General features: G+C 31.9%; 3 protein-coding genes across 6 annotated transcripts; 2 read left to right on the forward strand and 1 right to left on the reverse strand.

Annotated features, from left to right (window-relative positions):
• Nucleotides 1-478: 478 nt before the first annotated feature.
• Nucleotides 479-5,645, forward strand: LOC110605624 (chaperone protein dnaJ C76, chloroplastic). The gene is made up of 9 exons (XM_021744260.2): nt 479-812; nt 908-1,036; nt 1,115-1,244; nt 1,651-1,771; nt 2,472-2,553; nt 3,840-3,893; nt 4,115-4,153; nt 4,662-4,761; nt 5,322-5,645. Exons 1-9 carry the CDS (start codon nt 600-602, stop codon nt 5,450-5,452), a joined length of 999 nt encoding a protein of 332 aa, XP_021599952.1. The 5' UTR covers nt 479-599; the 3' UTR covers nt 5,453-5,645.
• A 582-nt stretch (nt 5,646-6,227) lies between these two features.
• On the reverse strand, nt 6,228-8,909 carry LOC110606494 (peroxisomal membrane protein 2). Its single transcript, XM_021745324.2, has 5 exons — nt 8,557-8,909; nt 8,118-8,273; nt 7,876-8,008; nt 7,760-7,799; nt 6,228-6,484 (listed from the first exon to the last, which is right to left on the reverse strand). The coding sequence occupies exons 1-5, from the start codon at nt 8,824-8,826 to the stop codon at nt 6,397-6,399; spliced, it is 687 nt and encodes a 228-aa protein (XP_021601016.1). The 5' UTR covers nt 8,827-8,909; the 3' UTR covers nt 6,228-6,396.
• Nucleotides 8,910-14,216: 5,307 nt separating this feature from the next.
• On the forward strand, nt 14,217-21,376 carry LOC110603303 (TLC domain-containing protein 4-B). Of its 4 annotated transcripts, XM_021741006.2 has the most exons (10): nt 14,261-14,504; nt 15,042-15,116; nt 16,462-16,707; nt 16,836-16,924; nt 17,032-17,167; nt 19,197-19,271; nt 19,767-19,888; nt 19,968-20,043; nt 20,219-20,278; nt 21,024-21,376. In XM_021741006.2, exons 3-10 carry the CDS (start codon nt 16,594-16,596, stop codon nt 21,150-21,152), a joined length of 801 nt encoding a protein of 266 aa, XP_021596698.1. In that variant the 5' UTR covers nt 14,261-14,504; nt 15,042-15,116; nt 16,462-16,593; the 3' UTR covers nt 21,153-21,376. The 4 variants fall into 4 exon arrangements, with proteins under 4 accessions (XP_021596692.1, XP_021596710.1, XP_021596698.1 ...); XM_021741000.2 differs by lacking the exon at nt 15,042-15,116 and having other exon boundaries at nt 14,217-14,504; XM_021741013.2 differs by lacking the exon at nt 15,042-15,116 and having other exon boundaries at nt 16,465-16,707.
• The last annotated feature ends 699 nt before the right edge of the window (nt 21,377-22,075 follow it).

The raw sequence follows: 22,075 nt of genomic DNA on the forward strand, positions 1-22,075 counted from the left end.
TCCAGTTTTTTTAAATTGAAATATTTTTATTTAAATACAAATGAAAATATGTATAATTTTATAAAAAATTATTTAAATACAAATGAAGGAAAAATTTTCATTGAGATTTATATTTATAAGAGAGAAAGAGAAAGGAAGAGATGATTTAGATTTTTTTTTTACTATTATATTTATTTATTTTTAGAGTCAATATATTTAATAAATTATTTTCATATTAAACCATATGCACGGACTTAATTTTTAGAAATTCAGTTATTTCTTAGTTTATATTCAAAAGCGGAGCAACAAAGGTTTTGGGTCGGACTTTTTCAATGGGTTGACCCGAACCGAACCGAGAAGATTCATGATTCATCATAGGTCCGTCCAGATACTAGCGATTTACATATGGCTGTGGATTTGCCATGTCAGCATTAATGCCTTTCACGCCAAAATTTCTCCTTCCTCAAAAATTTAAAATATCCCACCAATTTTAATAAAATTAAACAAAAATAAAACTCCAAGCTCTCAGGGTTGAGCAATCCATAAACAAAAGCAATTGCATTTGCATGCATCGATTTAGCAGACACTAATAAAAAAAATTAAAATAAATTAAATGCAAAATGGCTCAATTGCTGTCTCCTGTGTGCACAGATGTTCTTAAGATTCAAAACCCATTGATGAAAACAGCTTCAAGATCGCTTCCTAAGACCAACAACACTACTCCTTGGAGTTGGAACTGGAAGCGAAGATCATCATCTGGCTTTGGCAGACTGAGAGTTGCAACTGATGATTCGCCGCCGGTGGCTGATGACTACTACGCTGTTCTGGGTCTGGTAATTATGTAAAAATTCATATTGGTTCTCAACTCTGAATTGCAGGATCTTTCTGCCTGGTGGTGATATAGCTTTTAATTTGCTTATTTGAATAGCTTCCAGATGCCACACCACAACAGATTAAGAAAGCCTATTATAATTGCATGAGAGAATGTCATCCAGACTTGAGTGGGAACGACCCAGAAACTACAAATTTCTGCAAGTTCATTAATGAAGTCTATGCGGTGGGTTTCTCTTTCTTTTTCTTTTTTCTGGGTATATTTTGGTCATTTTCGTGTCTATAAACAATTGATATATTGCAGGTGCTCAGTGACCCTGTGCAGCGCATGATTTATGATGAAATTCATGGCTATGCATTGACGGCAATCAATCCTTTCTTGGATGATTCTAGCCCTAAGGATCACGCATTTGTCGATGAATTTAGTTGCATAGGTATGAATGAACTTGCACTTCTAGTTGAATATGCTTTTTTTTTTTTCTGTTTAGAGAAGAGGAAGTGGACTGGAATTTGGTTCTTTCCCAAGTTAATATATGAACCTACCAATGGATTGCAAATGCTGTATTTGCCTCCTATGAAAGGCTTCTTCACACTTTATTAACGTTTATATTTCGAAGGCATTGATAATATGATGTTGATGTCTGCCTAATTTCACGGAATCCATCTTGTAGAAGCATATGATGCTATAATTCTAGCCTCAAGGGAGGCAACTTTAAATCAGTTGATTGTTGATAAAAAGATTTCATTCTATTGCTACCATTGGATTTCATTTATTTGGATAACTTACAGCTGGAAGATGCCTTCAATAAAGTTGAAAAACAATATTCTAATATTTTGCAGGCTGCAAAAATTGTGTCAATGTGGCCCCTGATGTATTTGGAATTGAGGAAGACTTTGGAAGAGCAAGAGTGTACGGTCAATGTGGAAACCCTGAATTAGTGCAACAAGCAATTGAGAGTTGGTAATTTTCTTCCATTCTTCTTCATCGGTTCCGCATCAATGGATGTTGCTAAACATGTTAACATAATTTAGTTTGTGCGGAAGATGTGGCAATACAAACTCTTTGTACATATTTCGATTACATTGTTACTGGTTCATTTAATTCAATCACTGAAGCAAGATAGATAAATAGTTTGATGACCCAATTAACAATATCTGAATTTAGTTTGATGAATAGTGTTTCGCTTTTTGCTATTTTGGTTCGCTTCATACAGGGTTCAAATTTTGAACAAAAACTATTTGTCATGCAAAACCTTAGGGGCTTTTGTAATTGCCATTTTATTTTTCAAATTTAATTGCCTTGTGGAGGATCCCACTAGTCAAAGTCTGTTCCCTATAAGATAGGAAGATTAAGGGCAATGAGGGAATAGAGATAATCCCATGTAAGGTAACCATTTCCTATAGTGAATTGTCCTTTTCCAAATATTGAAAATGGAAATGAGCATTCCCATCTTTATTTGGGTCCACTTTACTGCCGAATCAATTGACCATATATTTGTTTGAAGCAACTAGCAAATTTATCACACCAATTTTCAGTTTTCATGCTTGCCAGTATAGCATTTAAAATCTATTAAAGTAGCCTGCAGCATACTGTTTGAAGAAATTTGCTATTTTCATTCTTGAGGTTTCAAGTGAACTAATCCATGATTTGCTCTCTTCAGTCCAGTTGATTGTATCCATTGGACTTCTGCAGCACAACTATCTTTGCTAGAGGATGAAATGCGCAGAGTGGAAAGAGTAAATGTAAGGCACAACTTTTTGAACAAATACAATCATGTTTAACTGTTTTAAGTTACAAGGATAGTGAAATTCCAATTGTTAGAATTGGAATCTGTAGAAAAATAATATTTTGTTGTCCTATTTCACAATAGAAATTACAACCTATTTATACATGAAAGACGGTATCTAAATAAGAAGAAAAATCAAGTCTATAATTATACAATTCTAAGATTAAGCAACTAATCCATCTATCAATATTTAGATCCTATATTAACATATTTACTTCCTATAACCTATAACACTCCCCTCTAAGTTGGAGCATAAATATTAATCATACCCAACTTGTTACATATATAATCAGTTTCAGCCATAAGGACAAGCAACCCAAAACAATCAAAATAAACAAAGGATCAGAAGAACAAAACCCGTGAACAGTAACTAGTAAACAGTAACCGATGAACAGCAGTCGTGAATAGTTCCCGTGAACGATACTCGATGAACAGTGCCCGATGTCTCCAAATGAACAATACTCAATTAACAGTGCCCAATGTATCCAAATGGACAATATCCGATGAACAGTGCCCAATGTCTCCAAATATTACCTTTGATGAGTAATCCAAATTAACAGATCTCTAAATTTTCAAATGTTATCCTTTATGGGTAATCCCGATGAACAGAGCTCTAAGTCTCTAAATGTTACCCTTTATGGGTAACTTGATGAACTGAGACTTAAGTCTCTAAAAGTTACCCGTAACCTAAAATGAACAGAGCCTAAGTCTCCAAATGTTACCCTTTATGGGTAATCCCGATGAACAGAGCCCGAGCCCTAAGTCTCCAAATGTACCCTTTATGGATAACTCAAAATGAACGGAGTACTAAGTCTCCACATATTATCCTTTATGGGTAACCCAAAATGAACAGAGCTTTAAGTCTCTAAAAAATTTAAATCTCTATGGGTGAGGCTTTGATACCATGTAGAAAACTAATATTTTGTTATTGTATTTCACAATAGAAATTACAATCTATTTATACATGAGAGGCGATATCTAAATAATAAGGAAAATCAAGTATATAATTATACAATCCTAAGATTAAGCAACTGATTTATCTATCAATATTTACTTCCTATATTGACATATTTACTTCCTATAATCTATATCAAAATCTATACATAATTTTTATGATAATGAGATAGTGGCATATAGTTGGGATTGAAACAATACATTTCTGATTTATATGATGAGATAATGTTAATTTTGGAGTTCCTGGATTTTAGCATTGACATGCTGGCTGCTCTGAATGATGATCAGGTTGCACTAATGCTTTCAGGCATGGGGTCAGCATCAATAGATGTTTTCAGAATGGTAAGAAACTGACATAAACTATATTTTCATTTTTCTTTAACAATTTTGCATTACTAAGAGTGTCATTCTCATTACTTGCAAAGAGAAACAGCCCTATGAATGGAATAAAAGGCCGACCATCATGGAATAAAATAATCTATCTGACCCTGCTATTTTGTTCAATTTTATTTATCATTATTCACATGCCTATCGTACTAATATTAAATTACTTGTGTGGTCAGGCAAATTCTCGATGGGAGAAAAGGCAAGCAAAAGTCTTGGTAGGAACTCTTGCTCCATAATTAGGTTATATTTTAGTCGGTTAACAGAAGGCTTGACTTCAGACTGTTTTCTTAACTTCAAGTTTGCTGCAATCTCATCACCCAATTTTGATTCACTTACTCCTTACTTTGTTGCTGAAATTCCATCAATCTCATCACCAAATGGCAGCAATATTGACCAAATTGTGGAGGTAACTAAAGTTGGATGATGAAATTGGAGAGGAAAAAAAAAATTAAAAAACTTGTGACTGACTGAAATAGAACAACTCAAGCCCTTGGACTGAGTTCAGCAATTTATTAAAATGTGGACAGTTTGGGGGCTAATGAATCTGATTGAAATATAGTCACGATACTCGGGCGTATTTAGACTTTAGGCTCCAAGTCTATGATGTTCCACACGTAGACATGCATAATCAACATGTTAGTAAAATGTTACGATTACGGCGTAAGGTTCCCAATACTAACCATTTTACTTGGTATGATAAATGAGGATTCCTAATTCTTACAGGAGCAAGCTAAAATAAGGATGATGAGGCAAAAAAGTTCTGATAAAACTGATTCATACTGGAGTGATCTTTGGGGCAAGCCGAAAGACTACCAAAAATCAGGTAAATGCAATGATGATTATTTGAGTTGAAAATTCAGTTCAATAATCGATTTTGCATCCAAACACATTTGACTTGATTAAGAGAGTGATTGATTTATCTATAAAATAAATATATTTGTGTTTTATTCAAGTTAAATAATTTTGTATCATAGCAATTCAATGTCATGTTTGAATTTTGGGATCGTCTAAATCACAGCCATTAAGATACTATTGACTTTCAATTTTCAAATGAAATTAGTTGTGGATGATATCAATAATATCACTTTCATTTTTAGTTTTTTAGATTTTGGAAGTTCACAATAAGGGTAATGAGGCTTCATTTGGAATAAATCACATGCAAAAAATCTATTAAATCAAATCTTTGAGTTCTCAAATATGAATTCTTATCCTTTTCTTCATCATAATAATGACGATGATTAATGGTCTAAGAAGTTTGCTTTTTTTTCCTTTGGGTGTCTCTAAAATTATGATCGACTCAAATGTTAGTGTTGTAATGTTGCATTTGCCCAAATGTGAGTGTATTCCTCAAACTAATTCAAGCTGATATGATATTTACTGCAGAGGAGGAAGTGAAAGAGAGAGCGAAAAGAGCAGCAGCTGCAGCAAGAAAATGGAGGGAGTACTCACGGAGGGGCGTTGATAAGCCTCCTACTTTTAAACTTCCAGAGACAATGTCCAATAACGAGAAATGATCAGTCTACTAAATATTCTCACGAGCTACTAATCCCCTATTCCTACAAGTAACAGAAAAATTCATAAGTCTACCTCATGTAACCTTGTAAAGTTCATGCTGAAACTTCGACAGTGTATATATGATTAAACGAAATTCTAGTGATTTTTTCATAAAACGAGAAATAATTACATGATAAATATTCTAGTTTACTATTCCTACTCTTACTAGTTGCATCAGGGTGTACGTGGTTTAGCTAAGTTTTAAGATTGTTATCCACTATTGTATCAACTTACTGGCCGTGACAATTTCTTCCCAAAAAGGGGGGATGGCAATTTTTTGTCTGCTCTTAGCGGATGCTTGCTGAATCCCCATCCTTCACAAGCCCCCATAAACCCATCCACTATAAATGTCTATGCATGCCACAAATAAATTATATTATCATTGAGCACGATAGTTTCTTCCTAACATTCGAGTGGCATGGTACTTGTGCTTTTTTATTTTGGAAGTTAGAACTGTACGTGGATAATACCAAAAATCCACCTCAGACTTGATTCATAGTCATTCCAATTCCTGTGAGCATATTTTTTCGCAAATCAAACACTCACTATTTCGATTAAAAATTAGTGGTTTAGATTTTATGAATACCATCAGCCAAAGTATTCCAGCAGATAAATCCCGAAGTTCATGAGTGCAGCACTGTTTTCGACGAATGAAACTAATCATCCATATATGTAGATCAGTAGATGGCAACTCGTGGAACCACCAAAATCAATTAAGAGAGGGAGATCTACAAATGATGGTAAGTATAACGATAACGAATGCTATATTTTTCTAGAAGTTCACCAAAACTGATTAAGCTCAGAGCCAGTAAAATGAAATGGGCATGAGAAATATACTTCATTGTTAAAAAGTAGACATTGCTAAATTCTAATACCAAATTTATGAATAACTAATCAGATGAATCTACTTGTTCATTGTTGATGATAAGCAGAAGTTCCAAAAAATAGAACCCGTGGACATGAAAGCTACGCGAGCTTGAAGTGGGACCACCCTGCAGAAATGCCAAAATACAGGGCCTAAGCATATATTAAATATAATCATGTACTTCTACTAATAATTAAGAATGAACTGATGAAAGTTTAGGCTACAGAGCATATCCCAAGTACAAGGTAGTTAAGTGAACCTACAAGGATGTAATGTTGCTACTTGTGCACTCAATTATCTTTACCAAACCAGACTACGAACAAAGGTCTTGTAAGTAACTGGGATTTACATAATCAGTGAACGTTCCAGAGTTCAATTCTGAAACTGACAGAATATGTTATCTTATCACACATGGTGTATATTCTAAAGTTTTCCAAAAAACCAACATTGCATCATAATCCTTGATCATTTAATTGATAAGCTTCAAATAAGGTTTATGAAGCCTGGGGCACAATATTAAGCAACCAACTACGCAAGTCAAAATTAGTTAGTTTTCACAGCTTGTACTGAAAATATTGTTTCAAAAGAATACCTTGGGATCTCGCAGAAGCCAAAATGTTAGATCACAATGTTTATTGAGGCGTAAGTAAGAGGAATAAAAATGATGATAACTGCAATGTTTCATATCTAATTGCATATCATTCTGATTCATCATAAGAAAGAAGACCAAATTACCCAGTAATCATCCTCATTGTCTAACTTAATACTGAATATACTGTCTTAACCATAATATTTAACCGGGAGATTTCAAATCTACTGAATGTCAAATATGTCAAGGTTCTTTCACATGCTCAAGGTTTTAAGCCCTAAAACAGAAAATTCATAATCATAATTTGAGTAATAGCTTTCTCACTTGCATAAAAGCAAAGTATTGAATCTTGTGTACAGTGCAAAAATTCACGGGTAAGAAATGTAATGTTTTTGCATGAAAAACCATATCTATGTTTTCCTGCATCTGATGCAAAGAGGAAATTAGGAGATGAAGTATATGCTGTGGTCAGTGGAAAACTACGTCAATAATTTGGGAACTTCCAAGCAAATTACAGGAATTTTTTTTTGTGCTCTTAAGCAACAATAGTATACAGATGCATGGATTTAGATAACCTGGCACGTGATATAAAATCACCTTCTAAGGTGTCATAACCTTTTTGTTTCATATTGAGATTTAAATTAAATGATTATCTGCATGATTTTCTAAATTCACGTGCTTCTGAGGTAGAGTAAGACACGTTTTTTCACAGCCCCACATTTCCTAGTGATTCAAGAAGGCACTAAACATGAGGTGTGAGGGATTCATTGCGTGTTTTAGAAAGTAAAGAGATAGGAAGTTGAGCAGAAGTACCAAAAGTTCAATGCACTGACAGGGATCCAGAACCTAAATCCTGCATTGGTACCAGATGAACATTAAAACAAATAAAAACACAAGCCAACAAAAGTTTGACTGAAGGACTTCTTTACCATAAAGCAATGTGGGAAGAGCATCCTTTTGGTACTTCCCTGGAAGCTGTGAAAGCTTCCCTTGCCATAAATTGTTCCATGCAAAGACAACAGCAATAACAGATGGACCAAGTACTATTTGATTCAACAAAACCTGAAAGAAAATGAAATGTATAATTTTTCCCCAAAGAAGCTACTCCTTTACCTCTCAAGCTATTGTAGTTATAATAATTTGAATATGAAATATCCAAAAGTGGTGGTACCTTTAACATCAGATTCTTGGCTGTCTGCTTAGGCAAACAATAATCAAGATATTGATACCATGCATAGGAACCAGGTCCATAAAGAAGAAACCCATAAGAAGTCATCCGCAAGGCACGGAGCCAATCATGTTCCTTAAAGATGGCCCATACAGGATGCTAAGAGAAACAATTTGGTCAAAATCCAGACATGGAGACGGTACACATTATGTAGGTAGATCAACAACATTGAAAAATGAGAAAATTGCCATTTCCAGAATGCATCAAGAATTTCAGGGGCAAGGTTTAATGGACTATCAACCAATTACATGAATTTATTTTCATATCCTTGTTCAAAAACTTCAAAAATATGAACTGTATGCCACTAGATACTTTAAGAAAAAAAGTACCAATTTAAATATTGAAAATTAAAAAAACAAGACTGAACTAATTAAACACTGACCTCTTCATCGGTGCAATCATGAGAAGGGAGGATACTGCGTTGTTTTGAGCGTTCGCTGTTTCCCCATCGGTCTCTCACTTGGGCGATTCCGTCTCCGGCAAGAGCGAGTGAACCAGCCGTAACGGCTTGCTTGAGAGGGAAGTGGTAACCGCCTCCGACCCCCGTATTAGAGGATTTGGATACATTACTTCGACAATTATACGGCTTTTGACGTTTCAGTTCCCAGTTCCACCCCCAAAAGCCGCCATTGCCACCCCCCAAAGCTTCCATTATCCAGGTCACTCAGGAAAGTTACAATCGCGAATTGCTCCTCCGCCCAGCGCCTGCACAGTCCATCCAAATAAAATCGGGTATATTTCACAAAATATAACTATTTTATGTTTGTATTGTGCACGTGATTTTTTTATTTAAAACATATTAATGTTTTTTTTTTCTTAAACTGAAAATTAGAGATAAAAAAAGTAAAATTTGAAATTTTTAATATTTATTTAAATAATTTATAATTAAATTAAATCATATATTAATAAACTTTTATAATTTAATTTTAACATATGTTTACCTAATAATAATATATTTTTTATTTTAACAATTACCAAAAATTTTTGTTTAAAAAAACAATTACCAAAACTTTATTCTTCATTAAATATTTAAAATTTTATTAAAAATATAAATAAAATGACTAAATAAGTATTGAAATTAAATAGAAATATAAAATATTAATTTATAATTATAAAACATTAATTTATAAAACATTAATTTATTTTATTATCATGATTTTATAATTTTTCATGAAATTGATGTGTTTTACTCCCTTTATAAGAAAAGTAAATTTCTCTGCCTAACTTAAATAATTTCAAATTACTTTTTTTACTTCTAATTTTACTCTTTTTATTTTTTTATAGTTAAGTATTTAGATAAAGATCAATAGAATATTGGAGATCATATTATTGATAAATAATAATGAATAAAAAATTTCATAAGATAATTTTACATATGTTATATATACATTTAAATAAAGAAAAAAAATTAAATTAAACATAAATATTTTTTATATTTCATAGCAATTTTTATTATTATTATAAAAAATTATATATTAATTATTATGTGAGTTTTGACTAATATATATATTTTTTATATTAAAGTAAATATTATATTTTAAATATCATACATATATTTGAAGTAGAATATTTATATTATTTTTATAGTCACTTTAATATACTAATTAAATATATTTTAATTATATTTTTAAAAAATTAATTTTTTTAAAAGTGTATTTCTAAGAAATTAACTTTTTTGTAAATAGAATAATTTAAACAAAATGATGCTTAAATTGAAAAATGTAAATGTATGCTATTGAAATATGTATGGACTATTAACAATTATAAATACATTGAATAATTAGAAAAAACTTTACTCTCTCAATCCTGTAAAAAATAAATATATTTATTTTTTTTTAATTATAAATCAATTTTTTAGTTTGTAAATGTTTTATTAAATTCTTAATATATTCATAATTGGCATATATTTCTAAAAACTAATCATTCTTAATTTCAATAATCAAGAGTAATGGTATGACAACAAATATAATAATAAATTAAAGAATAAATAAATATTTAGCCGCTGAATTTTGTTTAAAAAAATTTCATAATATTCTAAATTTTATAAATATCATATAATACATTTAAATTATTAAAAAATTAATTAAAATGACTTTTACAATTTTAGTAAAGTAATATAATGAGATATTTTCTATGGTATTTTTTTTTTTCAAAAAGAAAATAATGGTGGTATGAAACTTTTTTTTTTTATGGTATTTAAAATGAACTGTAAATTTTTTTAAGATCTAATAACTCTAGTTTCTTTTTAGTGAGAGATTTCTATTTTTTGGTTTTTTAAGGCTGAGCCTCCTTTGTTGAGTTTGTCCGTTCTCCTTGTCTTTCTCGACTCTTTGTGTGGATTTTTTTCTTTCCACCTCCGGATTAGGATTATTTTTCTTTTAATTTCTTTTCAATTTTTTATATTTTAATTTTCTTTTAAGGTTTGATTTTATTTTGTGCATGCGGTTTTTTGAGAAGCAATTTTTGATCCTATATGTGGTTCTCTGGTGGTCTTCTTAGAGAGTTCAAATTAGTTTTATAAGGGAGCCGTGATTTTTTAGATTGTTTATGAAAAAGCGAGATCCAACAAGATATTCTGGCACTTAGATAACGGTTAGATTTAATGGATTGACTATTGATCTATGATTGATTTCACTATGTTTTTTTATATTAAAAGGAATTTGTGAAATAGAAAAGACGATAAGGGTCTGCTGATAATATCTCGGTGGAGACTTTTCGATACTCAAGTTAAATTAAATATTATCTGAGATTTATTAATATAAATAAAAGATAAAATAATAAGACATCTTCAAAAAATCTCTAAAGGATTTCTATTTGAAAGGGTTTTTTGTGAGTATATACGGGAGATATTAACTTTTTTGAACCTTAGTTCTTGAAATAGAGAGAGAGCCGAAAGAGGGTGTGTGGGAATCTTTGATGAGAGCCTTAGGGAGGAGAGAGTAATTCATTTTCTTAGGAAAGATGAGTCTGGGATATTTGTATTCTAATTTCCTTCTCAGATTAAATGGTAGCGTGATACAGTATGTTAGGCGGCTAGCAGATGAGTAATCAAACAAACAGAGCCGTTGAACCCGTACCCTTTAGCAGGCGTATTAGGTGGTTGGACAATCTTTTTGCACGTACATTTAATACTTCAGAGAGGGTTAGAGGGACCGACTATTGCATGGAAATCGATTCTCTTACACTGATTTTATCAGGTTGTGCCAAGTTCTGTACGACCTTCTTTGGAATCGATAGTCTTTATATTTAGGGAGATTTATAATTTAGTCCCTGAGTATTGCTATTATTAACAAGTCAGTCCTTACATTTTTTAAAATCTATTAAAACGTCCTTATCTTTTTTTTCGTCAACGAAATAGTCCTTCCATTTATTTATGCCATTAAAAATATAACAAAATACCAAATTACTCTCCCTCTTCTCCTCCTCCTTCTCCTTTTCCTTATTGGATTCTTCCTCTTCTTCTTTTTTGGTTTTTCCCTTTTTTTTTTTTCTTCTTTAAGGAGGAGGAGAAAAGGTGATTCTTCTTCTTCTTCTTCATTATCATCTTCAGCTCCTTCTTCTTCTTTCTCTTTTTCTTTTTTTTTTTCTTCTTTTTTCTTCATCATCTTCTTCTTTTTTTTTAAGGGGAGGAGGGACTATTTCGTTGACGGAGAAAAACGATAAGAACGTTTTAATAAATATGAGAAAAAATAAGGACGTTTAATTAAATCTAAAAAAAAATAAGAATATTTTAATAGATTTCTGAAAATATAGAGACTGACTTGTTAATAATAACAATATTCAAGGACTAAATAAAGGGTTTTATTTGAGGACACAATTGAGTTTTAAAAATTTTCTCTTTCGTCTTTCATCTATTTTTAATAAAAAAGAGAACGGAATGATTATTTTGTTAATGAAGATAAAAAATAAAGACGTTTTAATATATATTTGAAAATGTAGGGACTGACTTATTAATAATAGCAATATTTAGAAATTAAATAATAAATCTCTCCTATATTTATTTATAATGTGTGGTACGAGCGTTGAAGAGTTTATTCTGCTCGTTTTGGATATTGGAGAGGTAAGAAATGCTAATAGTCCGACCTTCAGACTCCTGTAGAATGAGCTTTTTACCGGCTAATCAAGTCATATGAAAAAATTAGATCGTTTCTTTCAAAGCATGTTTACACATGTCACGATTCAACCATGCTTATCTTTTGTATGTTTTTAGTCCATATCTAAGAGTTGGTACTAGGCGAGAAAGCCAGTAATGATGATTCTGAAACCACTTTGTGGCTATAAAGCTGCATTATTATAGCATTTTGGGATGCTCATAAATTTTTTAGGGTGGAAATAGATTAATTTTATGGTTTGAGTTTTTTTTAATTTAGATTATAAATTTGATCTGAATTTTCTCTGATACATAGTTGTATTATTATCCGTTAGTAATTTATTTTTAGTTTTTTTTAATAATTTATTTTTTAGTTTTTTTTATTTAATAAAATGGCTTTTTGAATCTTGTTAATGCAATTGCTACATGTTTAAAAAGAAAAAAAAAATTACAAATGACCATACTGAATTTTTAAAATATGCGTTTCTTTTCAATAATATTGTTTTTTTGTTTTATTATCATTTAATTAAAATTCGAATTTTGCGTTATTTAATTGGTGAAACAGTCAACTACATCATTCAAATAATTATTCATAATTAAAATTAATTGTGAATCAATGTCACATTGACAATAAAACGCTAAAAATATGTCTCATAATATCAAATGTTAAAGGCCAACATCGAATATTGCTTTTAACATTTTTCTTAATTTTATAAATATTTACATCCATGAATGCATGCTTATCGTATGTTACAGCAAAAACAAAAATGCTGGTATTAAAAGTAATTAGTATTCGATTCAAATTAAAAAAATTAATTAAATTGAATTAATTTAAAATTTTAATTTAATTATTTATTTCGTTTCAACTTAAATTTTAATTTTAAAAATTTTAATTATTTTTATTTAATTCAAATTTAATAAAAAAAATTAAACTAAATTGAGTAATGATAATAGTATATTATTTTTAATAATATAGAAAAATTAGATTATATTAAAATTAAAATATTTCAATTAAATTTTAAAATAATAAAAATAAAGTATAAAAAATAAAAAATTTATTAAAAATTTAAACCGATCAAATTGAATTGAATTAAATCGAATCAGTTCGATTTGATTCGATTTTTAATTAAAATCAATTCGATTTGATTTTTATAAATACTACAATTTTAATTTTTAATTTATTTGATTCGATTTGATTTTAAATTAAATAATACATATTAACTTTTACGGTGATAAAAAAATCAATTATATTCAAAATTAATATCTCTTTAGAATGCTTTTAAAATACGGACTTTATTTCAAATCAGAAATGTGAAGAGAGTTTACATTATTTATAAATTTAATGTATATGAAAATATATTTTAAATAATATTTATTCAAAATCATAGTGGATTCTGAATTTAACTTATAATATTTATTTCACATAAATTAAGTTTAACATTAGCATGTCATGTGTATCATAAGATTTATCCCTGTAATGATTAAGTAATCAATTAAATTATACTAATTTTTTCCCTAATCTTTTTATAACACATTAAAAAAATAATAAGAATTGTTTTTTAAGAGTTAATTTTTATTTTTATTTTATTTCAATAATAATGACACTATACACTTTATTTATTTTATACAATTCTTGAATTAAATAATTATAATTTTGTATGCAATACACTCCAATTGAATTTAAATTTAAAACCTTTTCACTCTAAAAGCCACTTCAATATTTTTTCATTTTATAACCATAATATCTTTTAAATAGTTATATTTTTTATATATTAATATTAAATAATTTCAAAATTAGTAATAATATATAGAAAATAAAAAATAATTTTATTTAAAAATTATTAAAGTGATAAAAATTTTGTTGATAATTATTGTGGGATAAAAGTAATATAAAGAGAAGGAGAGAAATTAAATATTTAACAAATAACGAAAAGTTCGATTGATGAGGAACGTACCAGAAGTCGCGTGGAGGAATCGTGTGTTTCGTAAGAGGTCAAAGTAGGCATCGGACATGGTATTGGTATTTTCCTTGGGCAATAGCTTCTCCCAACCAAACGCATCCCTTGCATTAAATAGTTTGATATCCACGCTCTTCAAGAGAAGCACATAACATTAAATTCCACCAAAATACTTAGAAAGAGAACAACTTCTGTAAATTCATTGCCCAGCGTACACAACATAACATACAAAATCGCCGTGTCAGATTTTCCCGCATCTTCCGGCGACGTTTTCCGGCTCAGGTAAATTTTCCGAGCCGAAACTATTCCTTCTCTCGTTTCTCTCATCTTTCTTCATCTCAGAATTTCTCGATTATCTTCTCTTAATACTTCAGGAGATGAGCAGAATCACCTCTGTATCCGTCTCTTTCGCTTATATATTATTCCCCACACCTTTTTCTTCTTTCTGCCTCGTCTTTTGTTTTTGAACACGCAATAAAAATCATATGATTTTGATTTTTTTTTTTAGACATATTGGTGTTGTTTTCATGTGTGTGCATGCTCTGTTTGTTCTGTTTTTTCTTTTTTCCTTTGTTTTGAATTTGATTGCTTATGTGTTATTTGTGTTTGAAAGGGACGAATTTTCGTTCAAGTTATTGAACCTGAATGTTTATTTGAAAAAAAAAATCAGCTGATTGGAAGTTAAAATAAAAAAGATTAATTAATTTTTATTTGCTTTATACGTTTCCCTATATCGGTCTTGCGTAATCAGACAGGAAGTTGCTTGATTTTGAATTGGATGGAGCCCTCTAAACGATTCATCTGTTCTAAATTTAGCAGGAGCACCATTTTTTGGGTTGGCAACTCTTAATATAATTAATGCCAAATTATGGTTACATTGTTCAATCTCTACAGGTATGGCTTGCAGTTGTTTTTTCTTGATAACAAAGATTCCCACTAGCCTATGCACAATAGCTATATCCTGTCTTTCTTTTGAGGTCCGTATTGGTTGAAGTAGGAAGAGAAGGAAAAGGTCTTTGCTGTTTTTCCCACAGGCCAATGCACTCTACATTCCTTTAGCTAATTTATCTCATTTTTATTTCCGTTTACACTCCTTGTATAAGTGACTGTAAAATCTTCCAATAACTTGCACAAATTGGTGCAGTCAATGTAATTTAACAAAATGGAATAATGGATAGGTGGATTGGGAACATGTCATTTTTATGTGTCTGAAGCCTGGGGAATTATCTGAAGTGGTCCTAACTTTTGATATGAATGAGAGATAGGGAAGTGAATTTAACAATAGTAGAGGTAAGAGTCTCGGTTGAGGTTGGCTTAAATTTTTTGCTAATAACGGCCTGCATTATACTTGTATTGGGTCTAGACCTTCAAAAATAGATTAAATTACAAAAATCGCTGGTGCGCATCCACGGTTACTTCATTTTCCTATCCTCTTGAAAGTGGTCATGAATGAAATTGGGACTAAAATAATATTTTCATTGTATACTGCTCAACAATGCTAGTTTTCTTAATTAGAATTGCTGCAAAGTTAAGTGGACAGGGTACAGAAATATTTGTCAGACCACTCTCTGTCTCTCTGTCTCCAGGGGTGAGTTGAGGGTATGACTTCATTCTTTTCTGAGCTGCATCCAATATAATTTTGGGATTGTGTAATCTAGAAGTATGGAAATCTACTTTTGAGTAAATATTGTATAGCAGTTTACGGCATTTGCATTGACAAGCATTTTATGTAAGATGTTGGTACTCTAACTTTACATATTCTTGTAAGCATGATATCAAGAATGTGTTGGTGTTTTAGCATATATTTTAACTACTTACTGGTTTATTAAAACGCAGAAGTTATTAGAAGAATAAACAAGCCATCTTATTGATTCCATTCTTTCTCTTTGGTCACTTGTGCTAATTGTGGATTTTGTTGTTTAATGATACTGGAATAATCGTCTGCCCTCTGTTTATTAGTTTATCTTGTCCATGTCCCATCAGGTATAATATTAATTAGCGACCACACTTTATGTTTACAGTCGATTATGCTACTTCCTGAGTTGATTGTACTTTTCTTTAATAGGTTCTTTGACTTTAAATAGCCTTATATGAATTTCCAAATGTGCTCTTCAATTTGATCTCAGGGCTGTATCTAGTATGTGAACAGGGTTATTCTGAAGTAAAAATTCACCATATGCTAAGTTGCATATTTACTAATTTGCATAAAGAATTGATGACTTCTGTTATTTGGTTTAAGGAGCCTATTAGCAGAAGGTACGAAAGAGGGACGTCCAGGACAACAGATACAAAAATCAGGTGGCAGAGAGAGCCTCTAATTAGAACCATTCGCAGAGGATTATGCTTTAGTTGTGGCTTGTGATAAACTGTCATGGCAATAAAATCTTACCAAGATCAGGCGGAGCTGCTGCTGAAGGAATATTTGCTAGCTGATTCTTTTATTCCGTACACCTCTATAATTGTTGGCATTAGTGCTTGCAAGATGGTATGTTGTCATGTTTTTTATCCTTTCTCTGCTGTAAAGTAAATGTACTTTTTGTATAAGTTTGCATGTGTTCATACCTCTTTTAATTCCTTACGCATATCCTTCCATTCTTGTTCTTCTTCTGTCAGGTCTATGATCTTACCCAGTTGTTCAGTCTTGTTTACTTCAAGAGCTATTCCAACCTTACAAAAATGCAACGTGTTGAGTGGAATAACCGGTAATAAATATTTTAAACTAGTCCAACATCCTGTTCCCTTTTCTGCTATGAATTCTTTTCCTTGTCATATTGTTTTTTAAAATTATTGTTCTAATTGTTGAATGCAGGGCCATATCTACAGTTCATGCCATTTTCATTACAGTTATATCATTGTACTTAGTGTTCTGCTCAGATCTCTATTCTGATCATCGTGCTGAGCTTATGATATTTCAAGCTTCTTCACTGTCTACATTTGCATTAGGGGTAAGATGCTCTCTCTATATATTTTCTCTTCTTCTCGCTTGTTTACTTATCTTTGTTTCTCCGGTAAGATCTGACTAAGGAATTGGGATCTCTATTCTGATTGTCATGATTGACTTTGTGCAAACATTTACTATGGATGAGTTTCCTATCATGGATCCTTTACTTTTCAATTGGTATCTATACTTACTATTTAGGTTAAATTTTTACAGGGCTTAGGCAGACAATGAATCACAAATCAGTGATTTCTTTTTTATAGTACTTCTTCTTAGAGCGACACAAAAAAATTAAGGAAATTATACTTTACTACATTTAATTCTTCTTATTTTCCTATTCTTTGCTTAGCTTCAGTGCCTATTAAAACAGGACCTTCTAGCTTTTGGGGCCCAAGTTGCAAATGATAAGATACGGAATTGACTAATTGCCTGCAAGGTTGATTGTACTCTTTTTCATTGTCATATCTAATTGGTTGCATATTTACAGAAAATAGAAAAGATTGCTAGGAGTGTCAATAAGTTTGCTGGTGGGATTACTGCGTGGATCTGCCTATTCTCTGTCAAGCCAAATTGTATGCATCGGTGAAAAGTGATGTAAATTAGGATGAAGGTGTTTCAAAACGTAATGAAAGACCAACAGAAATGTTGCTTGAGATTGTTGGACTGAAACATGGACCTATGGTTAAATAAGAATGATAAAATGCATTGTTATAGGTTTACACTATTTAGGTTTACTTTATTGTTATACTTCTGTTAATTTTTTTTTGGGGGGGGAGGGGGGTTGAGGGTTTGAGATTTTAACCTTGAAAATATCATACTTACATAATGCTGTAATTTACAATACCTTTGAAGTAGAATAGGTTGAGATGTATCTTCATATGCATTTGAGGGGATTTAGTGTTGGGAATAATAAAATTTTTAGGGATTCATATATTATATACTGAATTAAGATTGGATTGAAAGACTGTTTAATAAAAATTTGATAGTTCTGGGTCTAGAATCGCAGGATCAGGCTATAGACATTTCTGTGCATTATTTTGAATTGTCATTTAGGATAATCGAGGATTTTTTTTAGCAATAAAAGAAAAGCAGCTGGAAATTAAGCTATGTTCTTTAAACAGGATGATTTTTGGGCTAATTTTTTAGAGGAATAGAGAGATGACAGGAAATTGTGATTGTCGTCAGTGTGGGAAGAGCATCCAACACACTGTAGCAGTAGTAATCAGGCAGAAGGAAAAAAAAAAAAAGTGGAAGGAGAAGAAAAAAAATCCTGAAAAATCTAACAACTCCAATTTATGGAAATTCTTATAATTTTGTTAGTCAAAGTCTAAGAAAATTGCTATGTCAAGTCCTGATAGATTGAATGACTCTTCTGCTTTTAGAATTAGCAATTCTAATTCATATCTAATAAACTTGGAGTTTTCGAATAGGAAGATTGCAGTACAATTATTAGAATGTTCAAATACAAAAGACACTTCTAACTGCTAAGGGAAGTCCTGATAGGTTTCTGAATTGGATATCTTTTCTCCAGCTGTCCAATATTCGTGAATGTGAGGGACCCCATTCTATCCTAGTCCAGTGTTAATTGTGGATTGGACGATTTTATAAGATCTTATTCTGGTCAATTGAGTTTCTTTGTCCTTTTTCTTTTGGCCCTATTTTATCAAAGAAGTGTGATTTTACTAAAAGAATGAGATGCATGGGGCCAGTGTAGCTCAAACATGTCAAGCTTCCTTTTTCTTGCTCTCCTTATCTCAGTCTCTCTCTCAGTAATTTTGAATTTTGTCACATGGAGTTTTTTATGGGGTAAGGCAATGTGAAGAGTTTCTTATGATTGTTCGAAGAGGGAATGAGGACCAAAATGCTGAAACACACAACATTATTTAAATAAAATATATGTCCTTTCTTGTTCTTGTTTTAGAAGCTGAGTTTTCTACTGTATGGATTTTGTACTTGGGTCTTGTAATCTTTGTTACTTTAATGTTGCCTTTACTTATTGAAGATCTATTCATCTTTCCTTGATTTAACTTTGATAGGTTTCTGTTGGTTACTTCATTGTTGACCTTGGAATGATTATCTGGTTTTATCCCTCTCTTGGTGGGATGGAATATGTAAGTTTTATCTCAGTTGCCTTTCTTTTCCCTCTCTTTTCTGTTCAAGCTTATTAAGCCCAGTAATTTATCTCCAACCTCTTTGCGAAGTTTATTTTTTGAAAACACAAACTAGGGACATATCAGCTATAAAATTTTACAATTTACACAAAATTACAACACTCCCATCCCACCTGCCCATCTCTCCACTCTCCCCCCTCCAAAAGAGAGAGAGAAAACAACAAAACAAAAACCTAAAACGCCTGCAGGGGCCTATGGAGTTGGGGAATAAATACTTTTGTCCTCTTAATTTTGTGAACTTGAGTAGATTCATGACGAAACAGCAAGTTTTGACATAAAGAAATTACTTTGAACAAACTAGAGGGTAAAGTATCACCTACTTTTAGAGATTTTCTCCCACATTTTTCCTGTGTCATTTTCTTTTTCCTTGCGGGATGAAGGTGGGTTGTTTAACCTGAAGTTGGTCTTGACTTGATTGTCTCATTAATATGTCAGGTGATTCATCATTTCATTTCCATGGTTGCTGTGGCATATGCTATGTTGATTGGAGAGGGACAGCTTTACATCTACATGGTTCTGATCTCAGAGACAACAACCCCTGGGGTCAATCTGAGATGGTAATATGTTAGTATAATGAACATTTTTCTTTTCAAGGTTTTTTCTCTGATTTCTAATTGTTAAAGTGGTTTTATGAAGGTATCTCGATACAGCCGGAATGAAGAGGTCTAGAGCATATCTCATAAATGGAGTAGTAATATTCTTTGCTTGGCTGGTAGGTGAAGAGTAATTTTATTACAATTAGAACTTCGTTGTGTAAATTTTGCTTAATCTTTCATGATATTCATGTTGTGAATGCCATGAATATGCTGTATGCTAGCCATTATATTGATGGTGTGCATTTGATATTTACCAATATTCACCTTACGGTGGTTTAAAATTGTTTGCAGGTTGCCAGGATACTCCTATTTATGTACTTCTTTTATCATGTCTACTTGCACTACGATCAGGTAACACTGTCATCTCATCAGCATTTGTGCTTTATAGTGTGCTGTGAAATGGGAAATAGAAATAATAACGATCCAAAATTTTAAATCTGATGTTCTTCCAAGCAAGTGATCAGCCTCCTGTTGTGTGTTCTGAAAGGAGCATCTTTCTGGGAATATTTTAGTCTCTTTTATGCCATGGGGTCTGAAATTGCCAGGTGGTTCCATAGATGCAAGAGAGATATGCTAGGATAAAAAAGAAAAAAAGAAGGAATACAGAAAAAAAGAAGAAGCTCAAAGTACTTCCATATTCCATAGATTCAAGGGAGATATGCTAGGATAAAAAAAAAAGGAATACAGAAAAAAAAAGAAGCTCAAAGTACTTCCATGTTAATAATCTTTTGCAAGTAGAAATACTGTGCACTATCTATTACTTCTAGAAGACAAGTGATGCTAATGGAACAACTAAATGTCTAATACTACAACAACAACGATTAAACTTTCATCCTAAACTAGTTGGAGTCCTGTGTATAAATATTGCATCCCATTCTCTGTTAAACACTGAGTTTACATAAAAAATAGTGGATAATATATTCCGAATATTGTTAGGGTAATGTTTTATTGGAAGTTTTCTCTGTTTAAGAACAAGTTCTGATGGAAGTTTTGAGAAAAAAGTTACTGATGGAATTAGAATTTTTTTTTTCTGGTTAAAGAAGAATCAATGTTTTGATAACTAGTTTTGGCATGGTACTTTATTTTTATCCAACAGGTGAAGCAACTAGACAACTTTGGGAAAGTTTTGATTCTGACGGTGCCATTGGTGCTGTCTGTGATGAATATAATGTGGTTTTGGAAGATTATCAAGGGACTGAAAAAGACACTAGCAAAGAGGCATTAGCAAAGCAGAAACTGAGGAATATCTCGATTAGTGCCTTACTCAGGTACTCTCTCTAGTGCATGTGCACTTCTACGTCTGTAAATCAACTTTCATGGCCTTTTATTCTGTTCAGATATTTTACTTTGGATCGTTTCCTACTTGTAACATTGAATATAAATTTTATTATTCACGGTGATTAATGGTAATTTGTGCATGTTTAGAATGGAGAAACGTGTAGTTTTCCAGATTCTTCCATTGGAAAAACAGTCATTAAATTGCAATGTCTGATTTTGAGAGCGCATTGTCTTCTCTTTGTTCCAACTTCCAAATTTCAAATTTATGCATTTTAAACCTTATAATTTTAAAGGCTTGTTTGGGAGCCAACCATATATGTCACCTGTCTTAATTATAATTTCAAGGCGTAGCTTGGGGCATTTTGGTTTCCCGATATCAGACAACGAAAACATTTGGTGGGAAGTTGCGTGGATTTTACTGGTTCCCTTTAGCACCGTCTCCAACTCTTTCTTTTGTCTTGCTGTAAGCCTGTATCTTCCACTGCCAACCCAACCCTAATGCGGTGAATGCTTGTCAACTCCAACGCATGCCATTTCCTTTGCCAGCGTTCAATCCCTTAGCCATACTAACACTCTCTCGCTCGCTCTCAAAATTCAATTCTCTTTCTCTCTTTATGCTCTATCTACCAAGTGTCACTCTCTCTCTTGCCAATTCAATCGCTCCCAACTTAAAGGGAACGCACCAAATCCAACTCTATAAACCCAAAATTGCATTCGCCACGTCCCGCAAACTCCTTTCCTTCCCTCTGGGCGCCATACCTTTGACTTGCACGAGTTCCTCTCGCTGTTGGCCCAATCTAACGTACCCAACCAGGATCACTCTACAGAGTTGAAGGTCTGACACTGCAGCAATTCTCTACTCCTCCGGAA

The sequence above is a fragment of the Manihot esculenta genome, chromosome 2 (assembly GCF_001659605.2).
Source record: "Manihot esculenta cultivar AM560-2 chromosome 2, M.esculenta_v8, whole genome shotgun sequence".
Classification (NCBI taxonomy): Eukaryota; Viridiplantae; Streptophyta; class Magnoliopsida; order Malpighiales; family Euphorbiaceae; genus Manihot; species Manihot esculenta.

Coding starts and splice junctions, on each gene's coding strand:
- LOC110605624 (XM_021744260.2), top strand. CDS start 600: ATGGCTCAATTGCTGTCTCCTGTGTGCACAGATGTTCTTAAGATTCAA. Junction 2,554..3,839: donor GCAGAGTGGAAAGAGTAAAT/GTAAGGCACAAC, acceptor AATGATGATCAG/GTTGCACTAATGCTTTCAGG. Junction 4,154..4,661: donor AAAGGCAAGCAAAAGTCTTG/GTAGGAACTCTT, acceptor TAATTCTTACAG/GAGCAAGCTAAAATAAGGAT.
- LOC110606494 (XM_021745324.2), bottom strand. CDS start 8,826: ATGGAAGCTTTGGGGGGTGGCAATGGCGGCTTTTGGGGGTGGAACTGG. Junction 8,009..8,117: donor CCAAGAATCTGATGTTAAAG/GTACCACCACTT, acceptor ATTTTCTTTCAG/GTTTTGTTGAATCAAATAGT. Junction 7,800..7,875: donor TCTTCCCACATTGCTTTATG/GTAAAGAAGTCC, acceptor GTACCAATGCAG/GATTTAGGTTCTGGATCCCT.
- LOC110603303 (XM_021741000.2), top strand. CDS start 16,594: ATGGCAATAAAATCTTACCAAGATCAGGCGGAGCTGCTGCTGAAGGAA. Junction 19,272..19,766: donor CTCTTGGTGGGATGGAATAT/GTAAGTTTTATC, acceptor TTAATATGTCAG/GTGATTCATCATTTCATTTC. Junction 20,279..21,023: donor TCTACTTGCACTACGATCAG/GTAACACTGTCA, acceptor TTTATCCAACAG/GTGAAGCAACTAGACAACTT.